Source organism: Schistocerca cancellata, chromosome 5 (assembly GCF_023864275.1).
Source record: "Schistocerca cancellata isolate TAMUIC-IGC-003103 chromosome 5, iqSchCanc2.1, whole genome shotgun sequence".
NCBI lineage: Eukaryota > Metazoa > Arthropoda > Insecta > Orthoptera > Acrididae > Schistocerca > Schistocerca cancellata.
This window is the reverse complement of record NC_064630.1, coordinates 375951784-375978313: the sequence shown is the minus strand read 5'-3', so window position 1 is coordinate 375978313 and position 26530 is coordinate 375951784. Positions and strand designations below refer to the sequence as shown.

General features: G+C 44.7%; 1 protein-coding gene across 1 annotated transcript in view; it reads left to right on the top strand.

Annotated features, from left to right (window-relative positions):
• The window catches only part of LOC126187772 (uncharacterized), a 43884-nt gene continuing 17354 nt past the window's right edge, over window positions 1-26530 (top strand). The window contains exons 1-2 of the mRNA XM_049929038.1: window positions 1-397; window positions 13056-13283. Coding sequence (XP_049784995.1) covers window positions 58-397; window positions 13056-13283 — 568 coding nt within the window. The 5' untranslated portion in view covers window positions 1-57. The remainder of the gene's footprint in view (window positions 398-13055; window positions 13284-26530) is intronic.

Sequence of the window (26530 nt, the reverse complement as noted above, 5' to 3'; positions counted from 1 at the left end):
CGCGGCCCGGCGCCCGGCTAGTCGCTCACTGCTGCCGCTGCTTCTACTGCTGATAGCATGGCCGCCTGCTACGTGCATCTGCTGCTGGTTCTGCTGGTGGGCGCGCCTCTGGCGCCCGCCCAGACCGCCTCAGAGCCAGGACCGGAGGCGCCGCTGGACGTCGTCCTGTCGTCGACGCTGCGCGCCGGCGACGCCTCGCTGCCCGAGTACGTCGTCGTGCCGGAAGACGCCGCCTCGCAGCCGCCGCCGTCGCCGTCGGACCTGGCCGTGGAGGACGGGGACGCGGCGGCGCCGCCGCAGCTGCGCAAGCCGTCCGCCGACAAGGCGTGGAGCCTCGCCGAGCGCCGCGAGCAGCTCATGGCCGACCTCGACGACGGGGAGCCCATCTACCCTAGAGGTGAGCTGCACCAGTAACACTGTAAGGCTTAAACGGGGATGCAGTCTCTCTCTTGATTTAATTTTCTCGCGTTTTCTGTCAGCCGAGTCGCGTTGTCTCGACGTTTCGACGAGTTTCCTACCCGTCATCTTCAGGCAAGTAAACTCGTCGAAACGTCGCAGCCAGCCAGCCGTTGGTGGCCGAGCGGTTCTAGGTGCTTCAGTCTGGAACCGCGCGACCGCAGGTCGCAGGTTCGAATCCTGCCTCGGGCATGGATGTGTGTGATGTCCTTAGGTTAGTTAGGTTTAAGTAGTTCTAAGTTCTAGGGGACTGATGACCTCAGATGTTAAGCCCCATTGTGCTCAGAGCCATTTGAACCATTTTTTTGAAACGTCGCGAAAACACCAAGTCACGACTCGGTTGGTAACTCGGCAACATTTCATCAACTATAAAGAGTTTTTCCGTTAGTGCTGCTACAATTTGTATTTGTTCACGGACAGCCAGTTTCGGTCAACTGAGATCTTCGACTCGCGGTTTAACATGACATCAGTTCAGAGGAGAGTTCCTTGACGTCAGCCAGAAAAAGTTTCGAAAACGTTCGAAATTTTGTATAAAGTTTGTTGGGAGTCGCTAAGTGTTCTCTGTCTCAGATACTGGATTAATATAATCTGGGTAATTTGCGCTCGATGAATTGCGCTGGCCGGCTGGGGTGGCCGAGCGGTTCTAGGCGCTACAGTCTGAAACCGCGCGACCGCTACGGTCGCAGGTTCGAATCCTGCCTCTGGCATGGATGTTTGTGATGTCCTTAGGTTAGTTAGGTTTAAGTAGTTCTAAGTTCTAGGGGACTGATGACCTCAGCAGTTAAGTCCCTTTGTGCTCAGAGCCATTTGAACCATTTTTGAATTGCGCTGTCTCAAAACATATACACAGTTTCCAGCTGTATTAATTGATTAAAAAGAGATTCGCAATCGAGGCGGCTTTGTAGTTTTTTAACATATTAACCAACGATTGCTGACGTGCTGCGATGTTGAAGGTTCTGTAATAATTGACTTATTGTGTTAAACCTTTAACGTAAGATGATAGCTCTTAATGAGTAGATTATGACAGTTTTTCAAATGACCACAGCAGTTAAGTCCCACAGTGCTCAGAGCCATTTAAACCATTTCTTTTAAATGTTTAACTTTTACCAGTAACTGTATAAAATACTGAAAACCAAATTTTTGTTGCCGTTAGAGTGGCACCCTGCAAATGGCAGCATAACTCAGTTCACAGGTTTAGTAATATAGATGTTATACTGAACTCAGAGCGTATTATTTTGTAACTATGAAAATTATAGCGTGACTTTGCGAGGCTTTACGGAGTCTATTCTGGAGGATTTAGTTTCTCCGTGTTTTCTCTTTGTCACTTTAGCTGAATGTTAGAATGGGTCCTTCTGTAAGATCGTGTCTAATCTCTTTTCTTGTCGTAGCGTATCTGACTTTTAGAGTTCTGTCTTTAATCACCTAAATTGTCATGAAAACGATAAACATTATCTTCACCTGAAGTAATTTTGGGAAATTACTGAAAACGCCTACAAGAGTGCAGTGTCTTAAAACCTACGCCACTTTGGTCAGTACACGCGGTTATATGAATTTAATCAACAATCTTTCACTGTTGCTTGTTGAGTGGTGTTATTTGATAAATTTAGCAGAAATGCTTGTCCTTCTGACACGAGAAATTTTCCAGATATCTCTCCGCGACAGATACGTCAACTTCTCAGTTCTCCACATGCGATTCACTAAACGTGTCTCGGAATTCGGCAGACGGATACTTGTCTGTTGTGGACGTCCAACACCCAGCTGTTGAAGCCGAACAGGAGCAACCTGGCCTGCAATCCGCCGGGGAACTGTCGGCAGACTGTTTGAATCAATGCAGATGCGTGTATATGTGTAGAGGCACTTGTAACAGTGCATGTCAACACCACCAACTGTTTCTCTGCATCGCAACATCTCATAACTGGCTACTTCTTTATTCATTCCAAAAGATTCTTGCATGGTGATGTAATTTTCACACAGATTATTGGTTGTCTTTGACACAATAAAAAGTATCGTTTGCGACTCTGCCGGCTGCACAATGATTAGCAAATCATAGATGCAGCCAAGAACCTAGAGCTAAGACGTGGGAGTTAAATCTGATCTCACACTATTATATGGTAAACTCAATTCACTCATCCATTTTTTATTATTTTTTTTAGTCCGCAGCCTTTCTCCTTCTTAGATGCTATGTACGACAACCAACATTCTCTGAAAACCCTTGAAAAATGTCTAAGCTTTGTCTTACCCTACAGTCTTTGCCTACTAGTGCTTCTGCTTCTCCTTGAGCTGAGATAACTGTTCCTGGTCTAATGAGATGACCCACCAGTTTCTGCCAGTTTTTAGCAAAGGTTTCCCACATACTTCTTCCATAGCACGTTCTTTTTCTACAGACCTTATACATCTACAAGTATACTATACAAATCACTGTGAAGTGTGTGGCGCAGGACATCTTCTGTTGCGCCAGTTATTAGAGCATCTTCCCGTTCCATTTACGCATGGAGCTCGGGAAGAATGAGTGCTTAACCGCCTTTGTGTGCGCTGAAACTAACCTAATATTGTCTTCGCGACCCCTACGGGGGCGATACATTCCTCTCTTGATAAGAGCGAAAGAAACTCAACCAGCACGTTTCAATAACTAACGGTAACAATCGTCATTTGAACGAATAAATAGATTCAATGAATGATGTTGACCGGCTCCTACTGTTCTCAACGGACCTTTCTTGTTTGTTATTCATCTGTACTTCGGCTCGTTTGAGTGGCTGTCTCACGTCTTCCGATTCTGTGCTCATACCCTCCAGCCATGCACACATATTACATGCAACGTGCTCTGCATTCGACTCTTCGTCTGTACCTGCCTCTACTTCTTCCAGTGCCCAGTTAACAGTGTCTGGAAATTTATGCCCGATCGCTGTATTACAGTACACCGCCGCCCTGGACGGGGATGAAAATCTTTGCGTTCAGTTCTCGTGTAATTAAGGGGAGATCTTTGCTGAAACATTCACATTAATTTACCACAGTCGGAAGCTGGAGGGAAGAAAAAAGAAAATCTCTTCCCTTCCACTGCCATACTTGTTCGGGCGTCCGCATATAGAAGCATTAGAAATCTTGAGCGGTTGAGCTATTATTGTAAATGACCAATAAAAGGTGTGAATGTAAAGCAAATACCTATGAAGTGCCTCGTACTCGTAAAAATTTCCGTGGCCTTTCCTTTTCGTCTTTTCTCCCTAATAGCGCTATTTTATGGTCTATCTACCCAGTAAATACTTAGTATGCTTCTCTAACACTTCGTCCAATACTGCATTGCGCAGCAGAATTACAGGAGCACTTTTTCGAAACCCCATAATTCTCACCCAGTGTGACGCTTTAGTTTGAAAATTGGCTCTAAGGTGCGTACAACTTTCCTCCGTAACGGTGCAAATGCGTGGGGCCCTGCAACGTCACCCTCGGCCTCGACAACGCTTCGTACACCAAGATGTCGACACATGCGCAGAAAAAAGGCTGTAGCTCAGGAGTACTTGCGACGCGTAAGGTGGGTTAATGATGTCACTTTGGCACCAAACTTCACCACAATTCTTCCAAACGATAGGATGGTCGTCTTACCCACATTTGGCCCCCTCTTGTAAGGCATCTGCAATGGAAGTCAGAACCGATACACCCCAGCGTTGAAATCACTCCATTTTCTTATGTGTTGCCAGGGAAAACATTCCAGACACACCGTAGCTGAGAACCGGCTCAAAACCGCCGCAGGGGGTGGCATAATGGGCGTCAATGAAACCATCCCTTTCCCTTGGTCGCTGATACCCACACATTTCGCCGTCGAAAACGACAGTTCGCAGAGCGATGAGTAACATGAAGACGTTCTGCACAACCTTGGACACTGGTAACATCCCCGGGCTTTTTAGACCTTCTCTAAGGACACTGTTGGGCTGCATCCCCATAGAACACGATCGTTTGGTGCGCAGCGTGACGAAATGTTTGCTCTAATGTACTGGCTGTAACCATGAGGGACCGTTAAAAACCGTTCGACGAAATTTCAAGGTGATCCGAAGTAGCCAAGGGTGCTTATGCTAAGCGCGCTCCAAATGGGTCAGATCACGTTTAATGCGGATGCAGCGCCAAAGTGCATTCGGGAGGACGATGGTTCAAACACGCGTCCGGCCGTTCACATTTAGGTTTCCCGTGATTTCTCTAAATCGCTTCAGATAAATGCCAGGATGGTTCTTTTGAAAGGGCTTGGCCGATTTCCTTCCCCCTCCTCCCCTAATCCGAGATTGCTCCGTCTCTAATGACCTTGCTGTCGACAGGACATTAAAGACTAATCTCCTCCTCCTGCTCCAGCGCCACAGCGTCCTTAGAGAAGCGTTGAAACGTCCGAGGGTGTCAGCAGTGTCAAACGTTGTGAATAATCACAACAAAAAGCTCCTGAGAAAACTTTCACATACCAAGAGCCATTGCAATGGAAAAGAAGGTCCTCAGCGACCAAATCCATATAAGCACTAACTCTCTGATCATGCTAGCCACCAAAACAATAACAAACCGAAATGTAACCAGGATAAATAAATAAGGAATATCCTTCTACCTTTCTCTCTCTCTCTCTCTCTCTCTCTCTCTCTCTCTCTCTCTCTCTCTCTCTCTCTCCTCCCCTCACACACGCGCACACATAAACACGCACGCATACACACACAAATGGTTGAAATGACTCTGAGCACTATGGGACTTAACTTCTGAGGTCATCAATCCCCTAGAACTCAGAACTACTTAAACCTAACTACCTAAGGACATCACACACGTCCATGCCCGAGGCAGGATTCGAACCTGCGACCGTAGCGGTCGCGCGGTTCCAGACTGAAGCGCCTAGAACCGCTCGGCCACTCAGGCCGGCCATTCATACACATATAGAAAAATACACACACACGCTAATATAAAAAAAAATCACCCTCTCAGGAAAGAATTACACAATTACACACAGGAAATACACAAAGACACAACAAAAGAAAAATATCAAACCAAAACACAACACAAACAAAACACAGACAAACACACAACAGCTGGCAACACTGCACACCGAAAACACACATATGTTGACCACAAAGATGGAAAGTGCAAGTGATATATGCGTTGTGACAAATCCGAGTGAAAGAACGCCAGAAATCGGCCAGCTGGAGAATAGAAACTAACGAATACATGTCCAGGAGGAGACACATAACAGAGCTGGAAATAGTAACACCGAACAATAAGAGCACATTACGAACTTTGTGCCACAAAAGTTGATTTTAACCTAAAAACAAGAGAAAGACACAACAAAATGTAATACAGCAGCATATTATATCTACCACATAATACGTTTATTGTATCTATAAAAGGAAACATGTATTACAGGCCACTGACGATGCTTCCCAAATAAAAGAAGCGTAACGCGTATGGCAACCAAACAAACTGTCTTCAGTTAGTTGCATAGACGGTACATACCTCCACGAAGTTGTCAAGAACGTCTTCCTGTTACCCATCGCACTGCGAACTGTCGTTTTCGGCCGCGAAATGTTAGGGAACAAAGCCCCAGGTAAAGGGATGGTTTAATTGACCTCCTTTATACCACACCCTGAGGCCTTTTCGTCCCGATTCTGAGCAGCAGTGTGTCTGGTATGTTTTTCTCGGCCACCAATGAGAGAGCCGCGTTGAATTCAACACTGGACTTATCGGTTCCGACCTCCATAGCAGAGGTGCCAAAAAAAGGGGAGGGAGGGGGGAAGGAGGAAGGAGTGACAGGGGATGTGACGACTTTCCCATCGTGTGACAAGTCCACAGTGGCACTGGACACAATTTCGGCGAAATTTGGTGCCAATGTGACATCAATAACCCGCCTTACGCGTCACATGGTCTACTGACAAGGGAACCTCCCCATCGCACCCCCCTCAGACTTAGTTATAAGTTGCCACAGTGGATAGGCCTTGAAAAACTGAACACAGATCAATCGAGAAAACAGGAAGAAGTTGTATGGAACTATGAAAAAATAAGCAAAATATACAAACTGAGTAGTCCATGTGTACGATAAGCAACATCAAGGAGAGGGCGAGATCAGGTGCGCCGTGGTCCCGTGGTTAGCGTGAGCTGCTACGGAACGAGAGGTCCTTCGTTCAAGTCTTCCCTCGAATGAAAAGTTTAATTTTTTATTTTCAGTTTATGTGAAAAACTCTTATGTTTTCATCACTTTTTTGGGAGTGATTATCACATCCACAAGAAAACCTAAATCGGGCTAGGTAGAAGAATCTTTTTACCCATTCGCCAAGTGTACAAGTTAGGTGGGTCGACAACGTATTCCTGTCATGTGACGCACATGGCATCACCAGTGTCGTATAGAATATATCAGACGTGTTTTCCTGTGGAGGTATTGGTTGACCTATGACCTTGCGATCAAATGTTTTCGGTTCCCATTGGAGAGGCACGTCCCTTCGTCTACTAATCGCACGGTTTTGCGGTGCGGTCGCAAAACACAGACACTAAACTTATTACAGTGAACAGAGACGTCAATGAACGAACGGACAGATCATAGCTTTGCGAAAATAAAGAAAGTAAACTTTTCAGTCGAGGGAAGACTTGAACCAAGGACTTCTCATTCCGCAGTTGCTCACGCTAACCACGGGACCACGGCGCTCCTGAACGTACATTCTCCTTGATGTTGCCTATCTTGCATATGGACTACTCAGTTTGTAAAAAATGGCTCTGATTGTGAGCTGCTGTTTGAAGCGCCGGCGATCCCGAGGTGCCGTCGCGGAGCGTTGTGCTTTTGTATCACTACAGAGGAATGTGTGCACACCTTTGAGTCAAATTTCAGACTTAAGCGTCGCTATGTGTGGGAACCGCAAAGTTTCGAAAACGTGATCCTTCAATTCTGTTTCACAGCATAGATGGAAGCTACTGTATACTTTACAAACTGCGTGTATTTGACAGCTGCGTCTGACGTTATCGCCGCAGTGAGACGCCTAGCTTACTGTCTGCTCCTCGCCCGTGTGTTTATACCGCGTGAATCACGCGAGTGCCAGTTCCTTTGTTGTCCTAGAATACCGGCCGTGCCCGCCTAACCGTGGAAGACTTGAGGAAACGGAGGCTCCAGCCGCATATAGCGGCGGCCGCCTGCTGCACCGCCCTTGGGCTATATATAGCACCCTCCCGGCCTCATCTGCTGTTTGCAAAGCGCGCGTTCCTCCTCTTTGTTCCGATCTGTCTATAGTGGACGCCACTTAAAGTACAGCGTCACAGACATAACAGCCAAAATAAACAGATTTTCTATGTGTTTAACTACTCGAATACGAGGGCTGATCAAAAACGAATGTGACTGATTTTTTTCCCGCAGATGTTCATTACTCAGTTTCAATGTTCTCGATTTTTTTAGAGTACTCACCTCCCACGTGACTGCACTTTTTATAGGGTTCCTGCCAATCTTCGAACACATGATGCAAGCCATTCTTTGTCAGGTCCTCATTTTTCTCGAGCACTGCTTCGGAGTTCTCAGATCAAAGGCCCCGAAGCATAAGAAAAAATCGCAGGGTGCAAGACTGGAGCTATAAGTCGCATAGGGAACACAGATATGTTCAACTGAACCAGAAACAGAATGACTTGATATAGAACGTGATGCCACGCATTGTCATGATGAAGTAGCCACCCATTCGGGAAAACTTTTGGTCGTTTCCCTGCAACTTGTTCCTTCAGTTTAGCCAATACTGAGGTGCAATCTGCTGCAGCAGTAGTGAGAAACTATCTGCATGCTGGTAAATCATTGCATGACAGTCAAAAAATGTGATCACCATCACTTTCTCTGCAGATGGAAAAACTTTCGCCTTTTTTATGTTGGAGAACGTGGCGATTTCCACACTGTGCTGGCTCGTTTTCCTTCAGGATGATAATGATGCAGCCATGACTCATCACCGGTGATAACCGATTCCAGAAACACATCCCCTCATCGACAAAGAGACGCAGTACCCACGGCTTATCTACATTCGCAAAGCCTTTTTTCGAGTCAACAGACGTGACACCCAAACGGGCACTAACATGAGTCATAAGGCGATGATCATGCATAATAGTAAAGACGCTGCCATATGAAATTCTCAACACTTCGGTGAGGTTACGTACACCAGGTGTGTTGATGTTGAATTCAGTCACAGCATAAGTAAAAAACCAGGCCCACCTTGCTTAACACATACAAGTAGGCCGTCTTTGAAGTCCTTGGACCACCTAAACACTGATGCCTCAGATAGTGCATCTTCACCGTCAGGTTGCTGCAGCTTCTTGTAAGTTCCAGTGGCTGGTCCTCTCACGTCATTTCCATTGTTTGGTATGCGTAATGCAAAGAGCAGAGCATTACTACCAACTCACCCATACGAGAGGGCTGCCGCCTATGGTCATTATACGCAAAACCCGCTCTTTTTAAATATTCATGGGACAGACATAAAACTATCACGCAAGTCTCAGTCTCTGTCGGTCAGCCCGCGTGCAAGAGCAAAATTGGTGGTTACAGGTTCTGTATATAATAACTACGACACAGTCTACATCAACATCCAGCCTCTAATGATCACACAACGGAAGGACGTAAGACTGATTCTTCCTATCGAGCTATGAGAACAGTGGTAAGAGATTGGACTCGTATTCTGGAAGACGGCGATTCAAAACCCGGTCTGGCCATCCGGCTGGATTTTCTGTGGTCTTCCGAAAACGCCTAAGGTATATGCCGGTAGATTCCTTGGAAATGGACAAGGCTGATTTCCTTCTCAACTTGATGTTGTCATCGATAACACTTACATTTTAATCTTCCTTTCTTGTTTTTACTCTTACTTCCCTACATCAGTTCCAAATAGGGACACAAATTTTATAACCCCGCCTTACGCTTGCATTTCTGCATTTATTTCGTTCAGAATGCAGCTTTAACACTGTAGAGATGGATAGTCTGTAAAAATTGACATAATTTTCCCACTGGTTGTAAAACAGTTCTTGTTTATCCTTGTGATGTAGATTTTGGTGATGATTTGGACAAATTACTCTTGTAACCGACACAATCAGCTCTGAGGATTGTTCTTGCTGAACCGAAACCGGTCTTTTTGAAGAATTAAAGAAATCAAGACGGACAATCAAATAACTTTCTAATGGATTTTTTGTCAAATTAAAACAAATCAAGCCTACTATGAACTTATTCAGTGGAAGTCCTTTTCCGCCAAAGATAACATATGCTGATAAGCAGTAGTCTACTCATAAAACACACTGTCGGGTGAGTTATGAACGATTTTCAGCATCCATAGCATCGACCTTTCTCTTCGGTCCGGTAACAGTTGTAATGTAGGGGGAAATAACTGTACCTGTTTCCTTCTTTTACCTCTTTATTGCGAGTTTCCATTAGTGGTTCAAATGCCTCTGAGCACTAAGCGACTTAACTTCTGAGGTCATCAGTCACCTAGAACTTAAAACTAATTAAACCTAACTAACCTAAGGAGAGCACACGCATCCATGCCCGAGGCAGGATTCGAACCTGCGACCGTAGCGGTCGCTCGGTTCCAGACTGTAGCGCCTAGTAGCGCACGGCCACTCCGGCCGGCTTTCCATTAGTGTTAATTTCTGAATTTTGTTAGTACGTTATGGCAGGGAAGAATGGCGCTATTAAGAAAGGAAATAATAATCGACAGATGTATCTCTAAAACACCAATCTGTCTCTAGAAAGATCTAAATGATTCCTGTACCAGTCTCCATACGGCCTTGCCTCGCGTATGTCGGAGATCAGCAAGAACACAAGTCCACTTGATGTTTTTGATGGAAGGTAAATGTTCGACTATTGGTTCAGGTAGACTGACTTGAGCGTCTACTCAGCAACCCCTGAGCTGATCACAGGAAGTTTCGAGATTTTTGCTCTTTTCTGAAAGCCATTCAACTTTCCCCACCTGTTACGCCCCGCCAGCCTGAGTGGCCGTGCGGTTCTAGGCGCTACAGTCTGGAACCGGGCGACCGCTACGGTCGCAGGTTCGAATCCTGCCTCGGGCATGGATATGTGTGATGTCCTTAGGTTAGTTAGGTTTAATTACTTCTAAGTTCTAGGCGACTGATGACCTCAGAAGTTAAGTCGCATAGTGCTCAGAGCCATTTGAACCATTTTTTTCTTTTTGTTACACCCGAAACTTTATTTTATCTTCAATACAGCTCAGATCACCTGTTTCTCTTCGTACATCCCCATTCCAGTCGTACAAGGAACTCTACGTAATGTAACACCTCCGCTACGCTTCTATATACACAGCTAATTATATTGTTCTTAAATGGGACGTTGCACTGTCATTAACGCGATTTAAGTGCACTCCGAAAAAGAACGCCACGTCTCAACGTTGGATAATGTCTGCATTTAAGCCTTAAGCGAAATTAATCGGGAGAGCTTATAAATATTATGCCCAAGGGATCTGTCCACATCCTGATAGGAGATTAATGCCTGCCAATGGAGGAGAAGTTCCACTTTGCTGCCCGTCTTGGTTCTCACATTTCTACAGACCGTCCATAATTTTATTCAGGTTCACCGTTTGTTCCGGACAAGTATGAAGCCAGTACACTTTCCTTTAGTAAGGTAGCCTCTTCCCACATAACAATTTTCTCCATTAATAATTCGTCGCTCACACACTCCTACGCACACAAGCTAACACGCTCCTAACAAATTGTCGACACAAAATGGATGATCTACACACGTATTTCTTAGTCATTGCTGGCAGTGCTTGTTTCTTCAGAACAGCCCATATTTACTCTCGACAGAAATATCCAATTTTATAAGCTTTTGTTGTCATAATGGACATTCTGGTCCACAACATTCTTTATCGTTTTCGTTTTCCCTTCTGTAAGTACGAAATCATCAGAATGAATTCCGATATTGATTATTTTTCCGTTCTGATTCTTTAATTAATTCCCATTTGGAAAGTTCAATTAACGTCAAGTTTCATTTAGCTGTTTCTTTCGTAATAAAGAAGGAATTATTTTCGATTGATATCATTCGCGTTATTTCACCAGTGCAATTATACCTTGGACAACAGTCTATCAGATGTACCCGAATCCGAATAAGGAAATTCGGGACAGAGCAGAGTCCCACAAGAGGACATGTCGATACTCAAGGAAGAAGTCGCGCTGTAATTCACAGTAAAGCGCCCTATAGGCACTACATTGAAGCAGCATATAGGCCAGCTACTCGGTGCTTATCATTTGCGCGTCTTCTTAGGGGCGTAGCACGAGTGGTTCTTCCTCGACCTTCCGTACGTCTCGTATATCCTGTGTTACGTCAGTCACTCGACTTGTGGTCTGCCGGCTGAATAACTCTGCTGGCAGAATATGCTCAGGGTGAAAACACTGTTGGAAACATTGAATGCCGTGGTTATTGTTGGCGGGGATAGGTCTCCTGATACAACCTTGCTGCCCGCCGCCCGCTGCCATTTGCCATTCCGTAAGTGAACACCATGTCGACAAGCTCTCGATTCGAATACGGAACCACTGCGTACAACGCTGTATAACATCCGCTACAAGGTGAATCGGCAAGAGAAGTGAATCGGACGCAACATTACCAATTACTACGGCAGGAGAGGGCGCTAGGGCATGACGTATGAGGAACAGTGCCACAATCTAGGAGGATACCATGCATAGTGTAAATGTGACTGCATGGTACAGCGCATATTAGACCGCAGTCTCTGTAACGACGTGTGGCTGAATAAATGGTCTCTAGCATGGAAACCGTACATTTCCGGACATAAGTTCTTTAGATCTTTTTTGTTCCGTATTCTCTCATCGATCAGTCCCTAGAGTTTTCAAACGGTGGAGAAAATCACCCTGTGGACACGTACGAGGGCTATTCGGAAAGTAATGAACGTATCTAAATGAAAACCACAGTGAAAATCAAAACTGTTTTATTTGCAACGGTTAGCTACAACTTCCAGCTACTTATCTCCATAGTCACCGATCCTAATTAGACGTTTGTCGTAGCGTTGTGCCAACTTTCCAATGCCCTCGCTATAGAAGGCAGCAGCCAGTGCTTTCCACCAATTCTGTAAGCTGGTCTACAGCTCGTTGTCTGTGCCAAAATGTTGTCTTCATAGCCAGCGGTTCATGTCAGCAGAGATGAAACTCAGAGGGAGAAAATTATGGGCTGTATTGTGGATAATCAAACATTTCCAATTAAAAACGATGCAGGAGCATCTTCATTGCCCCTGCAGAAAGCGGCTGAGAATTGTTTTGAAGAAGAAACTGCTCGACAGTTATGTAATGTTGGCTGCATACCTTCAGGCGAAATTTCTGACCAGGCCCTCGTACTTGGCGGAGACACTACTGTTGTGTCTTTATGCGCTCCCTGTGTGCTCAGAACTAAAAAGAACGACATAATGCGATCGACGGGCATACCGGAGACACTGCCCAATACACTTGTGCAGAACTTCATCGGATTTTCACTGTGGTTTCCATTTCGCGACCGATCGTTCCTTACTTTCCGAATAACCGTCGTACATAGTTTGTACGGAACCGCCCAGTGCGCGAGTCCTACTCGGACTTGCCCAGTTTTTCCTAGAGTGCTATCGTGTGGTGTGTGACGAGACGGCTCTGTGTGTTGGCAGTGGCGACCCCGCGGCTGGTGGCCCACGCGCGCGTGGCCGGCCCGGGCACGAGCCTTCGCGCCGACTCCGCGGAGCGCTGCCTGCAGCTGTGCCGGCTGCGGCCGCACTCGTGCGACGCCGCCAACTACCACGCGGCCACGCACAAGTGCCGCCTGCTGGCGCGCTGCGCGCCCACCAAGGTCGCCTACGAGCACCACGACTACCACCACTTCGCCGCCAGGCCGCACGGTGAGTCTCCTATACTAGCAATCAACCAGTCTCTCTGTGTTCACACACCCAATGGTGCTCACAAGGCTTCAAGTTTGACTCACACTGTTTATTGACCTGCATTTATGAATCTACTCATCCACTAGCCTTTAACTCACAGCACTACGCAGTGTTGCCCTCGTCACTATGTACAGACACTTCACTTCGTCGCCCATTTTTCTTGACCACCGCAAATAAGCTTCCGTGGGGATAAAAAAATACACTACTGACCATTAAAATTGCTACATCACGAAGATGACGTGCCACACACGCGAAATTTAACCGACAGGAAGAAGATGCTGTGATATGCAAATGATTAGCTTTTCATAGCATTCACACAAGGTTGGCGCCGGTGGCGACACCTACAACGTGCTAACACGAGGAAAGTTTCCAACCAAATGTTCAAATGTGTGTGAAATATTATGGGACTTAACTGCTAAGGTCATCAGTCCCTAAGCTTACACACTACTTATCCTAGGGAGGGGAGGACTCGAACCTCCGTCGGGACCAGCCGCTCAGTCCATGACTGCAGCGCCTGAGACCTCTCTACTAATCCCGCGCGGCAAACTTTCCAACCGATTTCTCATACACAAACAGCAGTTGACCGGCGTTGCCTGGTGAAACGTTGTTGTGATGCCTCGTGTAAGGAGGAGAAATGCGTACCATCACGTTTCCGACTTTGATAGAGGTCGGATTGTAGCCTATCGCCATTGCGGTTTATCGTATCGCGACATTGCTGCTCGCGTCGGTCCAGATCCAATGACTGTTAGCAGAATATCGAATCGGTGGGTTCAGGAGAGTAAAACGGAACGCCGTGCTGGATCCCAACGGCCTGGTATCACTAGCAGTCGAGATGACACGCATCTTATCCGCATGGCTGTAACGGATCGTGCAGCCACGTCTCGATCCCTGAGTCAACAGATTGGGACGTTTGCAAGACAACAACCATCTGCACTAACAGTTCGACGACGTTTGCAGCAGCATGGACTATCAGCTCGGAGACCATGGCTGCAGTTACCCTTGACTTTGCATCACAGACAGGAGCGCCTGCGATGGAGTACTCAACGACGAACCTGGGTGCACGAATGGCAAAACGTCATTTTTTCGGATGAATCCAGGTTCTGTTTTCAGCATCATGATGGTCGCATCCGTGTTTGGCGACATCGCAGTGGATGCACATTGGAAGTGTGTATTCGTCATCGCCATTCTGGCGTATCACCCGGCGTGATGGTAGGGCGTGCCATTGGTTACACGTCTCGGCCACCTCTTGTTCGCACTGACGGCGCTTAGAACAGCGGACGTTACATTTCAGATGTGTTACGACCCGTGGCTCTACCCTTCATTCTATCCCTGCGAAACCCTACATTTCAACAGGATAATGCACGACCGCATGTTGCAGGTCATATACGGGCCTTTCTGGATACATAAAATGTTCGACTTCTGCCCTGGCCAGCACATTCTCCAGATCTCTCACCAATTGAAAACGTCTGGTCAATGGTGGCCGAGCAGCTGGCTCGTTACAATTCGCCAGTCACTACTCTTGATGAACTGTGGTATCGTGTTGAAGCTGCATAGGGAGCTGTACCTGTACACGCCATCCAAGCTCTGTTTGACTTAATGCCCAGGCGTATCAAGGCCGTTATTACGGCCAGAGGTGTTTGTTCTGGGTACTGATTTCTCAGGATCTATGCACCCAAATTGCGTGAAAATGTAATCACATGTCAGTTCTAGTATATTTGTCCAATGAATACCCGTTTATCATCTGCATTTCTTCTTGGTGTAGCAATTTTAATGGCCAATAATGTAATACAAAAGACTGCAAGTCAGAATTCCAGTTTCCGATAAGGTTTGCGTACATTATGACTAGCAATAAAGTCCAAAGCTAAACATTCCAGTGTTGCTGAATGACTTCTGTTCTTTGGGGCACCGCGCGGATTGGCCGCGCGTTTAGAGGCGACACGTCACGGATTGCGCAGCCCCTCCCGCCGGAGGTTCGAGTCCTCCCCTCGGGAATGGGTGTGTGTGTTGTTCTTAGCATAAGTTAGGTTGAGATTGTTTAAGTAGTGCCTAAGTCTAGGGGCCGATGACCTGAGTAGTTTCGTTCCTTAGGAATTCACACACATCCTTTGGGGCCCACAGTGCAAACTATGTCTTTCAATGACATGATTGTGACGAATATCAGCCAGCGACACTGCTCTGTAAATGGTTTTTATTTTTTATAAATCGTTGACGATTAACTAGTGCTTCGTGACCACAACTTAGCTAGGAAACATCTCATACAAAATTAACAACTTACTCAACAAAACCGACATCGCCTTTGGATATCAAAACACACACACCCTCAAACACAAAATCCACAAAAGCACGTGGAAAGTTTCCAACACAACAACCCTCGCATTTACAAAATTTCATGTAACACATGCCACAAATTCTACATAGGACAAACTGGTAGGAACTTCAAAATTAGATATAAATAGCACACCAGAGAAAGTGAATGCAACTCATCCACATTTTTTCAACATCCAGAAACAGAAAAACACGAGTTAAAACCTATAAACGAAGCTCTACAAATCCTCCATATTACACAGAAGATAGCATTCATGAACATCCTTGAGCAAATAGAGATACAAGGGGTAGTCGGAAAGTAATCCGATGGAGTGCGAAACGGAAACAACAGTGAAAATCCGATGAAGCTTTGCACAAATGTGTTGGGCAGTGTCTTTAGTATGCCCTTCGATCGCGTCACGTCGCTCTTTTCAGTTCTGAGCGAACAGTGAGCATGTAGAGATGCTTAGAACAATAGTGTCTCCCACCAAGTATAAGGGCCTGGTGTGAGATTGCGCCTGATGTCATGCAGTCCACATAACATAGCTGTCATACGTTTCCTTCTGCATAACAATTCTCAGGCGCTCTCTGAAGCGGCAATGGAGATGCTCTTGCAGCGCTTTCGATGGGGACTGTTTGATCACCCACAATAGAGCCCATAATTGCCTCTCCCTGAGCTTCATCTCTACTTATAAGAACCTATGGCTATGAAGGGAACATTTTGGCTCAGACAACGAGCTTTGGATCAGCTTAGAGGATTGATGGAAAGCACAGGTGGATGCCTTCTATGACGAGGGTATAGGAAAGTTGATACAACGCTACGATAAATATCAAAATCGGAGGGGCATACACATTTTTGATTTTCACAGTGGTTTCCATTTTGCGACCGATCGGACCTTACTTTCCAAATAGGCCTTTATATTCACATGCATACAGCAACCCTACAAATTTAGTGAATGAACAAACAGACCTAAAGCACAAAAAGTACATAGAAAACTCTTTTCACACTATAAAACAAGAAAACGCGTAAAGTAATAAATCAGATGCTAAATAACACATACACATAGTAACAGCGATAACAACATGAAGAGTATAAAACAGAGACATAATACCAACATAAATCATAGTCATAAATGATAGTCACAAAATTATTACGAAAAAATAAAGATGTAAAATAAAAATCTCAAATAAAACTAAAACAAATTCCATACAAAAATAAAAAACAACCGAATTTCGACACATCACTTAGTTATAATGGTAACTATGTAAACAATATCGCTGATCCACTGTCATCCAGGCTGTCAAGACAAAAATAGAATACCTAAAAACTAAAATCAGATAGGCATCTCCAGTGTACATCTAAGGGAAACTAACAATTCTAAAAAAGGACAGGACATAGCAGCAACGATATTACACATTCTACGATACGTTTGGTTGCCCTTCATGGCAGGTCATCCTGGGCTTACATTTCAGCAAGATAATGCCCGCCCGCATACGCGAGAGTTTCTACGAGTTGCCTTCGTGCTTGCCAAACCAAGCCTTGGCCGGCAAGGTCGCCAGATGCTCCCCGATTGAGAATGTATGGATCATTATGGGCAGGGCCCTCCAACCAGCTCGGCCGGATTTTGACGATCTAACGCACTAACTGGACATAATTTGGCACGATATCTCTCAGGAAGACATACAACAATTCAAGTAATCAATGCCAAGCCGAATAACGGCTTGCATGAGGGCCAGGGATGGACCAACGTGCTCTTGATTTGCTCAATTTGTGAACCTCTTTCTCTTGAATAAATCATACAGTTTTTCTGAAATTGTAATCATTTGTTTGTCTGTACATGTATATCACATCTACCGATTTCCGTCCCACTCGGATAATGCCTTCTTTCTGAGGTGTGTCTGGGCTATGACACGAGTTATTATTAGGCTGATAGTAAAGGTGAAAAGCTGCACATGTTTCAAGCAGTATATGGAGCAATAAATAAAATACCTACACACAAAACTTGAAAAGATACAAAAATTAAATTTGATAAGTTAATTTGATAAAACTTTGGTGAAACAATTACTGCTGTATAGGATCGGGAATTATATAAGTAAAAAGAAAGACGACATAAAAATACAAGGACAGGCAGAGCTTCATGAGGAAGGTGAAGGGCTGCACAAGAGGAGATTTAATACAGAATCAAGATGTTCGAAATGAGTACCAATTTACTTCCTGCTAATGAGGAAATAGTTAAACACAGAGAGAGCTGAAAACAGAAAAGAGGTGGAAGACTAGCAGGGACAATTTTGAATCACAGTCCGAAAGAAAGGAGAGATATAAGTCGACCAAGGAAACGATGGACAAAAACTTTGTGAAGACGAAACAGACATATAACTGGTGTCCGCACGTAAGACGACGACAACATTAAAAAATATCACTAAGTTATCGATGACGACATCCGTCCGATTCTTACTGACATGTTCTCATACTATCATATTACAAAATTTCTGGTAGCAAATCACCGTAAATGCGGTTTAGGAAAAGTGAAAACTGAGTGTTTCGCCTTTGTGTTTTCTCTTACTTATGGCGTAACTAGTGGAAGTGGCAATGCTACTAAAAGGTTACTGGTGGTACGAAACATGTAACGAGACCGCTAGCTGTAAGCGCAGAGGAATGCGTGCCTGTTTCCTGAGTCGCGGAGAAAGTGCACTGGCACTTTTTGTACGTCCTGCTCCCAGCAGCTACTTCTACTGTTGAATGACATCTCTTCTAGAACTCAATAGACGCATGACCCAGACTCTGCAAGGAGAGGCACACCGGTGATACCTCAAATCGAGATTCTAGAATGTCGTAGTAGCAACCTCAGAACAAATATTCTGATTCCAAAATTCAGTAGAACACAGTCCGGAAGTGTTTCCCGTAATATACTGTATTGTTCGTTATATTTCCAAATGACACTGTAGTACTAATCCTACAGCTGAGAAAGATGTAACGAATCGAAAAGGTTACGAGGATCAACTATACTGGTGTTAATCTAACGAAGCTGAAGAAATGCGATATTTTACTACTTTATTATCTTAACGGAGTGTATCGTAATTAACAGCTAAAACTTAGACGGCAGAAAGTATACTATAACAAAAGCATAAATATTCCAGTAAACAAAGGTCCGAAAACGAACCATCTGCTAAATGACTGTGAATGAGTAAAGACACAAAGGAATTACAGACACTGGCTGTAAGCGGGCATAGATTTCAATCAACAGAGAAAGTTGAAAATTTGTTCCGGACCGGGATTCGAATCCGGGTCTCCTGTTCACTAGGCAGATACTCTGACCACAAAAGCGTCCAGACACAATGGTCATCGCAGCTATTACCCTAGCTCGCCTCCCGTCAGATTCAAATTCTCAACTTATCCACACACTAATTCATAGTGGCTGCTAGAATAGAAGCAGGCCGCCGTGGTCGAGCGGTTCTAGGCGCTTCAGTCCGGAACCACGCTGCTGCTACGGTCGCAGGTTCGAATCCTGCCTCGGCATGGATGTGTGTGATGTCATTAGGTTAGTTAGGTTTAAGTAGTTCGAAGTCTAGGGGACTGATGACCTCAGATGTTAAGCCCCTTAGTGCTTAGAGCCATTTGAACCATTTTTTTGCTAGAACAGACACCACATATGTGTGAATTTGTAGGTACGAGCCTTCACCCGCTTCAGAACAAATGTATTTAAAACCCAAACTTTTTTAAATGTAGCTTTTCCTCATCTAATTTGGCTTGGATTTCAGCATGACAAGAAATGCAGTAATACTTCAGCACGTCTCATATTATATTTAGAAATATTACTATGTTGTAGATATAGCTATGGGAGAGCTGGGCGAAATCGATAGGCTAAGGCATTCACATATTTTTTTGGTTGAGAAGCAGTAGAACGAAATAAGTGATTATAATGTGCTACAACTTAAGCAAAATATCACAGAGTGTAAGTAACTAAGGATCAAATTAAGTACCTTAAACAATTCAGTTTGCTCAAAGAAGCAAAATGGCATCTTACTATTAAACTTAAAAATAAGAGGTAAAAAATTGTTTTAACAATAATAAATATATTTTATTGTAAATTATGATTCGAGTTAAATTGTTTCCACTTTTCACAAATAAGAGTCAAACTGTGTTCCTCGACTACCGTGCAGAGTTCGTGGCCCCAGAGAGAGGACGACCCGCATTTAACTTGCACTGCACTTCTGGTCAAGAATATGAAAATTTTTTTCGCAGTGTATGCATTCTCTTTTTTCATCGTTGTCGTCAAAAAGAAGCTCTTCCGAGGATGGGGTTCCTGCACTTTGCCTTTTTCTTTTTACTGCCTTTCATCTCTTCGGCTGCTTTCCATTTTTACTTCTTTTTAGTACTTTTTTCTTCTCTTTCTTTATTTGCTACCTGCTAAGTAACCAGTTGGTGCTTGGCTGGTAAAGTGGCCAGTCGCCACCGCCAAGCTGGCAACTTTGCCCGCATTGACGCCATTACACAAAACTTATATACCCCCTAAGAGCATGGCCAGAATTTCAATAAATAAAGTAGGATTATGGAGTCAAGGTGTGACACTTCAACACAATTGAACTAATCAGAGACAAGTCACATTCCCTCCCCACAATAAATGCACGAACTGACCGCTTACGTTACATCAGGACAACTTAAATATACAAAAATCATTAAAACTCTGAGGGTTTTGAGAGAAAATAGGTTGGATTTTGTGGAGTGGTTGGGCTCTCCAGGGAGTTAAGGAATTTCCCGCATCATTCCAGCATCTTATAGCTCCAAGAACCCCAATGGCCCCTCTGCCCGCCGTGGCCATTTTTACCTGCTCTCCCCTGTATATAATTGTTTGTTTGTCCTCTGGATCAGATGCCACTGATGAGAGTCCCTGGGCACGAATAGCGGTCTGCCAAATTAAATATTTTACGTGCAGCTCATGGTATTGGTGAGATTTTTTTAACAAGTATTAAAGTGGTTTCAGCATTCGAAATATGGATTTCTTACAAGAGATCGAAAAAATACCGTTTCGGAAGTGTTGTAAGGAATGAATAGAACCAGAAAGCAAACAGAAAATTCGTGCTGTTGCCATAAATATGTCTCAGCTAGAGTAATAAAACTAAATTCACTTGATATGAATTTTTGTTGAGGTGAAAGAGTTTGTTATTGGGTGTCATAATCTACTTTGCTTTGATAATCTGAAATCGACTACGAAATTATCTGTAAACCCACGCCCCCTGAATCTTTAAAGACTCGAACTCCCATGCATAACACAGCTTCAAACATCTAATAACTTCACAAATGAGTTAATGCGTTCAGTTTTTGACTTTTAAACATATAAGCGAGAAAAAGTTTAGAAAAGATTTGAAATTATGTTGAAAGTTTGTTGGAAGTCACTAAGTGCTCTCATTAACAAACATAGTCTGGATAATTTGCGCTCGGTTTTAAGGAAAAGATAATTTTTTCGGGCATCTCATTACATGACATCTTAACTTGTAAACTATGCGTCGTATAATGATATAATTTTGCACATACGTTCATTGATATATGTGGATACTGTCTGGAAGATGTGTTCTCTATAGAGTTAGTAGGCCGGCCAAGGTGGCCGAGCAGTCCTAGGCTCTTCAGTCCGGAACCGCATGACTGCTACGGTCGCAGGTTTGAATCCTGCCTCGGGCATGGATGTGTGTGATGTCCTTAGGTTAGTTAGGCTTAAGTAGTTCTAAGTTCTAGGGGACTGGTGACCTCAGAAGTTAAGTCTCATAGTGCTCAGAGCCAGAGTTAGTAGTAACAAATAATAAATTAAAACGTTATGCCTGATGCTGAACAACAAAATTAGTTCTTTCATAATTGTGTGGGAGGTGTCAGTGAGAAATAATTTCGTAAAGGCTTGAAATGAAATGTATAATTTGTTGCTAGACGCTAAATGCTCTCAGTCTCAACTGCTGGATGAATGAAGTTCGGATTACGTGCTGCCTAAAGACACGTACTCAGTTTCCAACTGTAATACTCGTCTAACTGTGATGAACCGTTAATGTAATATTACATCTCTTGACGAGCAGAACGTGACATGACTTTAAATTCGGTCAATAATAATATGTAATACTAAAAATGATATTTTTGTTACCCCTGGAAGCCGTTAGATAGGCAACCTGCATATGGGACTGTGCACTGTGGACTACGAAGCGGGTTAGCCGTTTAGTAATACAGATACGAGCATAGCAAGAGAAATGCATTTGACGATCCCACTATGGCTCCAGTACATTTGGACATGTTTTTATAAAACAGCTATGCATCATCATTATTAAAGTGCACAGATGCACATATATGTCAGTAATGCTTTTCATCATAGTCTATTTTATTGTTTTAAGCTGTAGACAATCTGCTAGTTGTATTTATGTTTTTCCCGTATTTTGCTGCAGATGGTCATTATAGAAACCAGTAGTCTCACGATATAAAAATTTGTGGCCATAGACGTGAGGTGAAGGAAATTTATTCTACATTATTGGCCATTAAAATTGCTACACCACGAAGATGACGTGCTACAGACGCGAAATTTAACCGACAGGAAGAAGATGCTGTGATGTGCAAATGATTAGCTTTTCAGAGCATTCACACAAGGTTGGCGCCGGTGGCGACACTTACAACGTGCTGACATGTGGAAAGTTTCCAACCGAATTCTCATGCACAAATAACAGTTGACCGGGGTTGCCTGGTGAAACGTTGTTGTGATGCCTCGTGTAAGGAGGAGAACCGACCATCACGTTTCCGACTTTGATAAAGGTCGAATTGTAGCTTATCACGATTGCGGTTTATCGTATTGCGGCATTGCTGCTAGCGTTGGTCGAGATCCAATAACAGTTAGCAGAATATGGAATCGGTGGGTTCAGGAGGGTAAAACGGAACGCCGTGCTGGATCCCAATGGCATCGTATCACTAGCAGTCGAGATGACACGCATCTTATCCGCATGGCTGTAACGGATCGTGCAGCCACGTCTCGATCCCTGAGTCAACAGATGTTGACGTTTGCAAGACTACAACCATCTGCACGAACAGTTCGACGACGTTTGCAGCAGCATGGACTATCAGCTCGGAGACCATGGCTGCGGTTACCCTTGACGCTGCATCGCAGACAGGACGAACCTGGTTGCACGAATGGCAAAACGTCATTTTTTCGGATGACTACAGGTTCTGTTTACAGCATCATGATGGTCGCATCCGTACTTGGCGACATCGCGGCGAACGCACATTGGAAGCGTGTATACGTCATCGCCATACTGGCGTATCACCCGGCGTGATGGTATGGGGTGCCATCGGTTATACGTCTCGGTCACCTCTTGTTCGCATTGACGGCACTTTGAACAGCTGACGTTACATTTCAGTTGTGTTACGACCTGTGGCTCTACCCTTCATTCGATGCCTGTGAAACTCTACATTTCAGCAGGATATTGCACGACCACGTGTTGCAGGTCCTGTACGGGCCTTTCTGTATACATAAAATGTTCGACTGCTGCCCTGGTCAGCACATTCTCCAGATATCTCACTAATTGAAAACGTCTGGTCAATGGTAGCCGAGCAATTGTGTCGTCTTAATACGCCAGTCGCTACTCTTGATGAACTGTGGTATCGTGTTGAAGCTGCATGGGTAGCAGTACCTGTACACGCCATCCAAGCTCTGTTTGACTCAATGCCCAGGCGTATCAAGACCGTTATTACGGCCATAAGTGGTTGTTCTGGGTAATGATTTCTCAGGATCTATGCACCCAAATTGCGTGAAAATGTAATCAAATGTCCGTTCTAGTATAATATATTTGTCCACTGAATACCCGTTAATCATCTGCATTTCTTCTTGGTGTAGCAATTTTAATGGACAGTAGTGTATTTAAAGGGTACAGATCCACTTGTATGTCAGTAATGCTTTTCATCATGGTCTATTTTATTGTTTTAAGCTGTAGACAATCTGATAGTTGTATTTATGTTTTTCCCGTATTTTGCTGCAGATCTGAAGATGGTCATTACAGAAACCAGTAGTCTTATGATATAAAAATTTGTGACCACAGACGTGAAGTGAAGAAAATTTATTCTATTTTCGGGTCACTGTTCAATTTGCGACCATGTCGCAGCTCGGGAAAATCCCTGAATAACTATGCCGACCCGGTCTATGCGCGGGAGAAAGGGAAAAGAAAAAGAAGGAGTGTAGAAATGGTAAGAAGCCGCTGAGAACCCGTAGCGGATGAGCTGAAGGGGCCGTTCGAGGCGGCAGAGCGGCGGCTCCTGGGGCCCTGGCAGGTTCGTTAACCAGGAGATTGCCCAACGGCGCCGGAGCCGCGTCCAGTGGAGCGCGCCGCTGCGCTGCGGGTTGCGCCACGGCGCCTGCCCGCCCGACCGTGACCGGCGACCGTCCGCTGCTCCTGCGGAAGGCGACGCGAGGCTGCCCGGCGTTCCGCGGCGGCCGTTTCTCCACGCGACGCCGCCCCGGTTTCCACCCCGCATTCGCGATTACCGCGCCGGAGGCGGACGCCCGCTCCGCTGCTGCCGACTCGCCAATTTTCACATCCGGTACAAACTCCCCGTCCAGCGGCTGCACACCTACAGCTACTGTTGTGTACTACCTCGCACAGCGCTAAGGAGAGCTGGACTGTAGGGTGGTGCAGCAGCTGTCGTTGTAGGGAAACTGGACAGGACCAGAAATTGTTAGTGAACATGTCGCTGTAGTATACAGAGAAGTTGCAGCATTAGAAAATTACAGCGAAATGCAGGAAGATCTGCAGCGGAAAGGCACTTGGTGCAGGGAGTGGCAACTGACCCTTAACATAGACAAATGTAATGTATTGCGAATACATAGAAAGAAGGATCCTTTATTGTATGATTATATGATAGCGGAACAAACACTGGTAGCAGTTACTTCTGTAAAATATCTGGGAGTATGCGTGCGGAAGGATTTGAAGTGGAATGATCTTATAAAATTAATTGTTGGTAAGGCGGGTGCCAGGTTGAGATTCATTGGGAGAGTCCTTAGAAAATGTAGTCCATCAACAAAGGAGGTGGCTTACAAAACACTCGTTTGACCTATACTTGAGTATTGCTCATCAGTGTGGGATCCGTACCAGGTCGAGTCGACGGAGGAGATAGAGAAGATCCAAAGAAGAGCGGCGCGTTTCGTCACAGGGTTATTTGGTAAGCGTGATAGCATTACGGAGATGTTTAGCAAACTCAAGTGGCAGACTCTGCAAGACAGGTGCTCTGCATCGCGGTGTAGCTTGTTGTCCAGGTTTCGAGAGGGTGCGTTTCTGGGTGAGGTATCGAATATATTACTTTTCCCTACTTATACCTCCAGAGGAGATCACGAATGTAAAATTAGAGAGATTCGAGCGCTCACGGAGGCTTTCCGACAGTCGTTCTTCCCGCGAACCATACGCGACTGGAACAGGAAAGGGAGGTAATGACAGTGGCACGTAATGCGCCCTCCGCCACACACCGTTAGGTGGCTTGCAGAGTATAAATGTAGATGTAGATATAGATGTAAACAGAAGTTTTACTTAACTATTAGCTTTCTTCAAGCGTTGCAAACAAACTCTACAAAAGAACAGACAGCACTAAAGAACCTCGTGCAGCGTGAGCTCCTTCTTCGGCTACTAACGCACGAGCGAACTGCCGAAAGCTGACTAAGACTGAAGACTGCGACTGAGGCTGGCCGTGCAGCTGCCGCCCGCCATCCCATATCACGGTGGAAGATGGCACTCGTAATCAGAGCCGCAGGCCACAGCACGACTGCTGTCGGCATCTGTGCATTTCCATTGCCAACTGAAAGACGCTGATGGGGCTGGTATCGATCCATGATAACACAATAGCTACATTAATACTCCGCACTTGGACTGTTGATACTATTAAAAATATTGGGAACACGATATATCGATATTTTACAAACATCATTGCCGGTCCACGGTATATCGAGAAATATATCGATATATGAACCATCGCCCTTTTTGGCCTATAAAAATATCGGCTGCACATTGTAACTATACCACCAGTTTTAGAGTTGTACATTTAAGTGCTGATTTGTTATTAGATATTCTGTACATCAACAAGCTAGTTGCCTGCTTATCCCTCTTAGAGCAAGAATTGAAAGGAAAGCGATGCTCGCTCACACTTGGCGCTAATCACTTTGCTAACAATGATAACTTCATGTCCGATGGGTCCGCCGTTCGGTTTAGTCACATAGCGGATCTGTCTGGAACATTTCAAGTCGACTTCCCTGTTTGTTCATTTCAGCAAGCGCCAGCGATCTATCAGCTGTAGTGTCAAAATTGCGCTGAGAAGTTAAACGTTCCAGTTCCTGTTGTTAGCGCCGAGCGCAAATGACGTCAGCATATTCCCTCACACGTCTCCGTCCACCGCGAAAATCAATCTTCGTTGAGATTGTGGTCATCTTTTTCAGCAACTGTTTTTTTTTTTTTTTTTGACGCAGCTGATGTGTTATTTCTTTACAACGGAAATCTTGTTATTCCATTCACATCGCCACCTCCCAGTGCATTCGGACTTCTTCTTTGTACCACCTACACTTGCTTCACACAGTCAAAGAGTAAGACTGGGTGTGATGACAGCTCAAAAAGTAGTAAAACTCCTTCACACAGTGAAGGTTAAATTATGTTCTACTGCAATTTCAAAAGGATAGTTTCACACTTTTAAAGAGAATTGCGAAAAAAACATAAAATAAAAGTCTGCAGTCGATATGGTCATTTCGGTATCGACGTATCAAGGAAAAAACTAACGCCGATATACAGGGTGTTACAAAAAGGTACGGCCAAACTTTCAGGAAACATTCCTCACACACAAATAAAGACAAGATGTTATGTGGACATGTGTCTGGAAACGCTTAATTTCCATGTTAGAGCTCATTTTAATT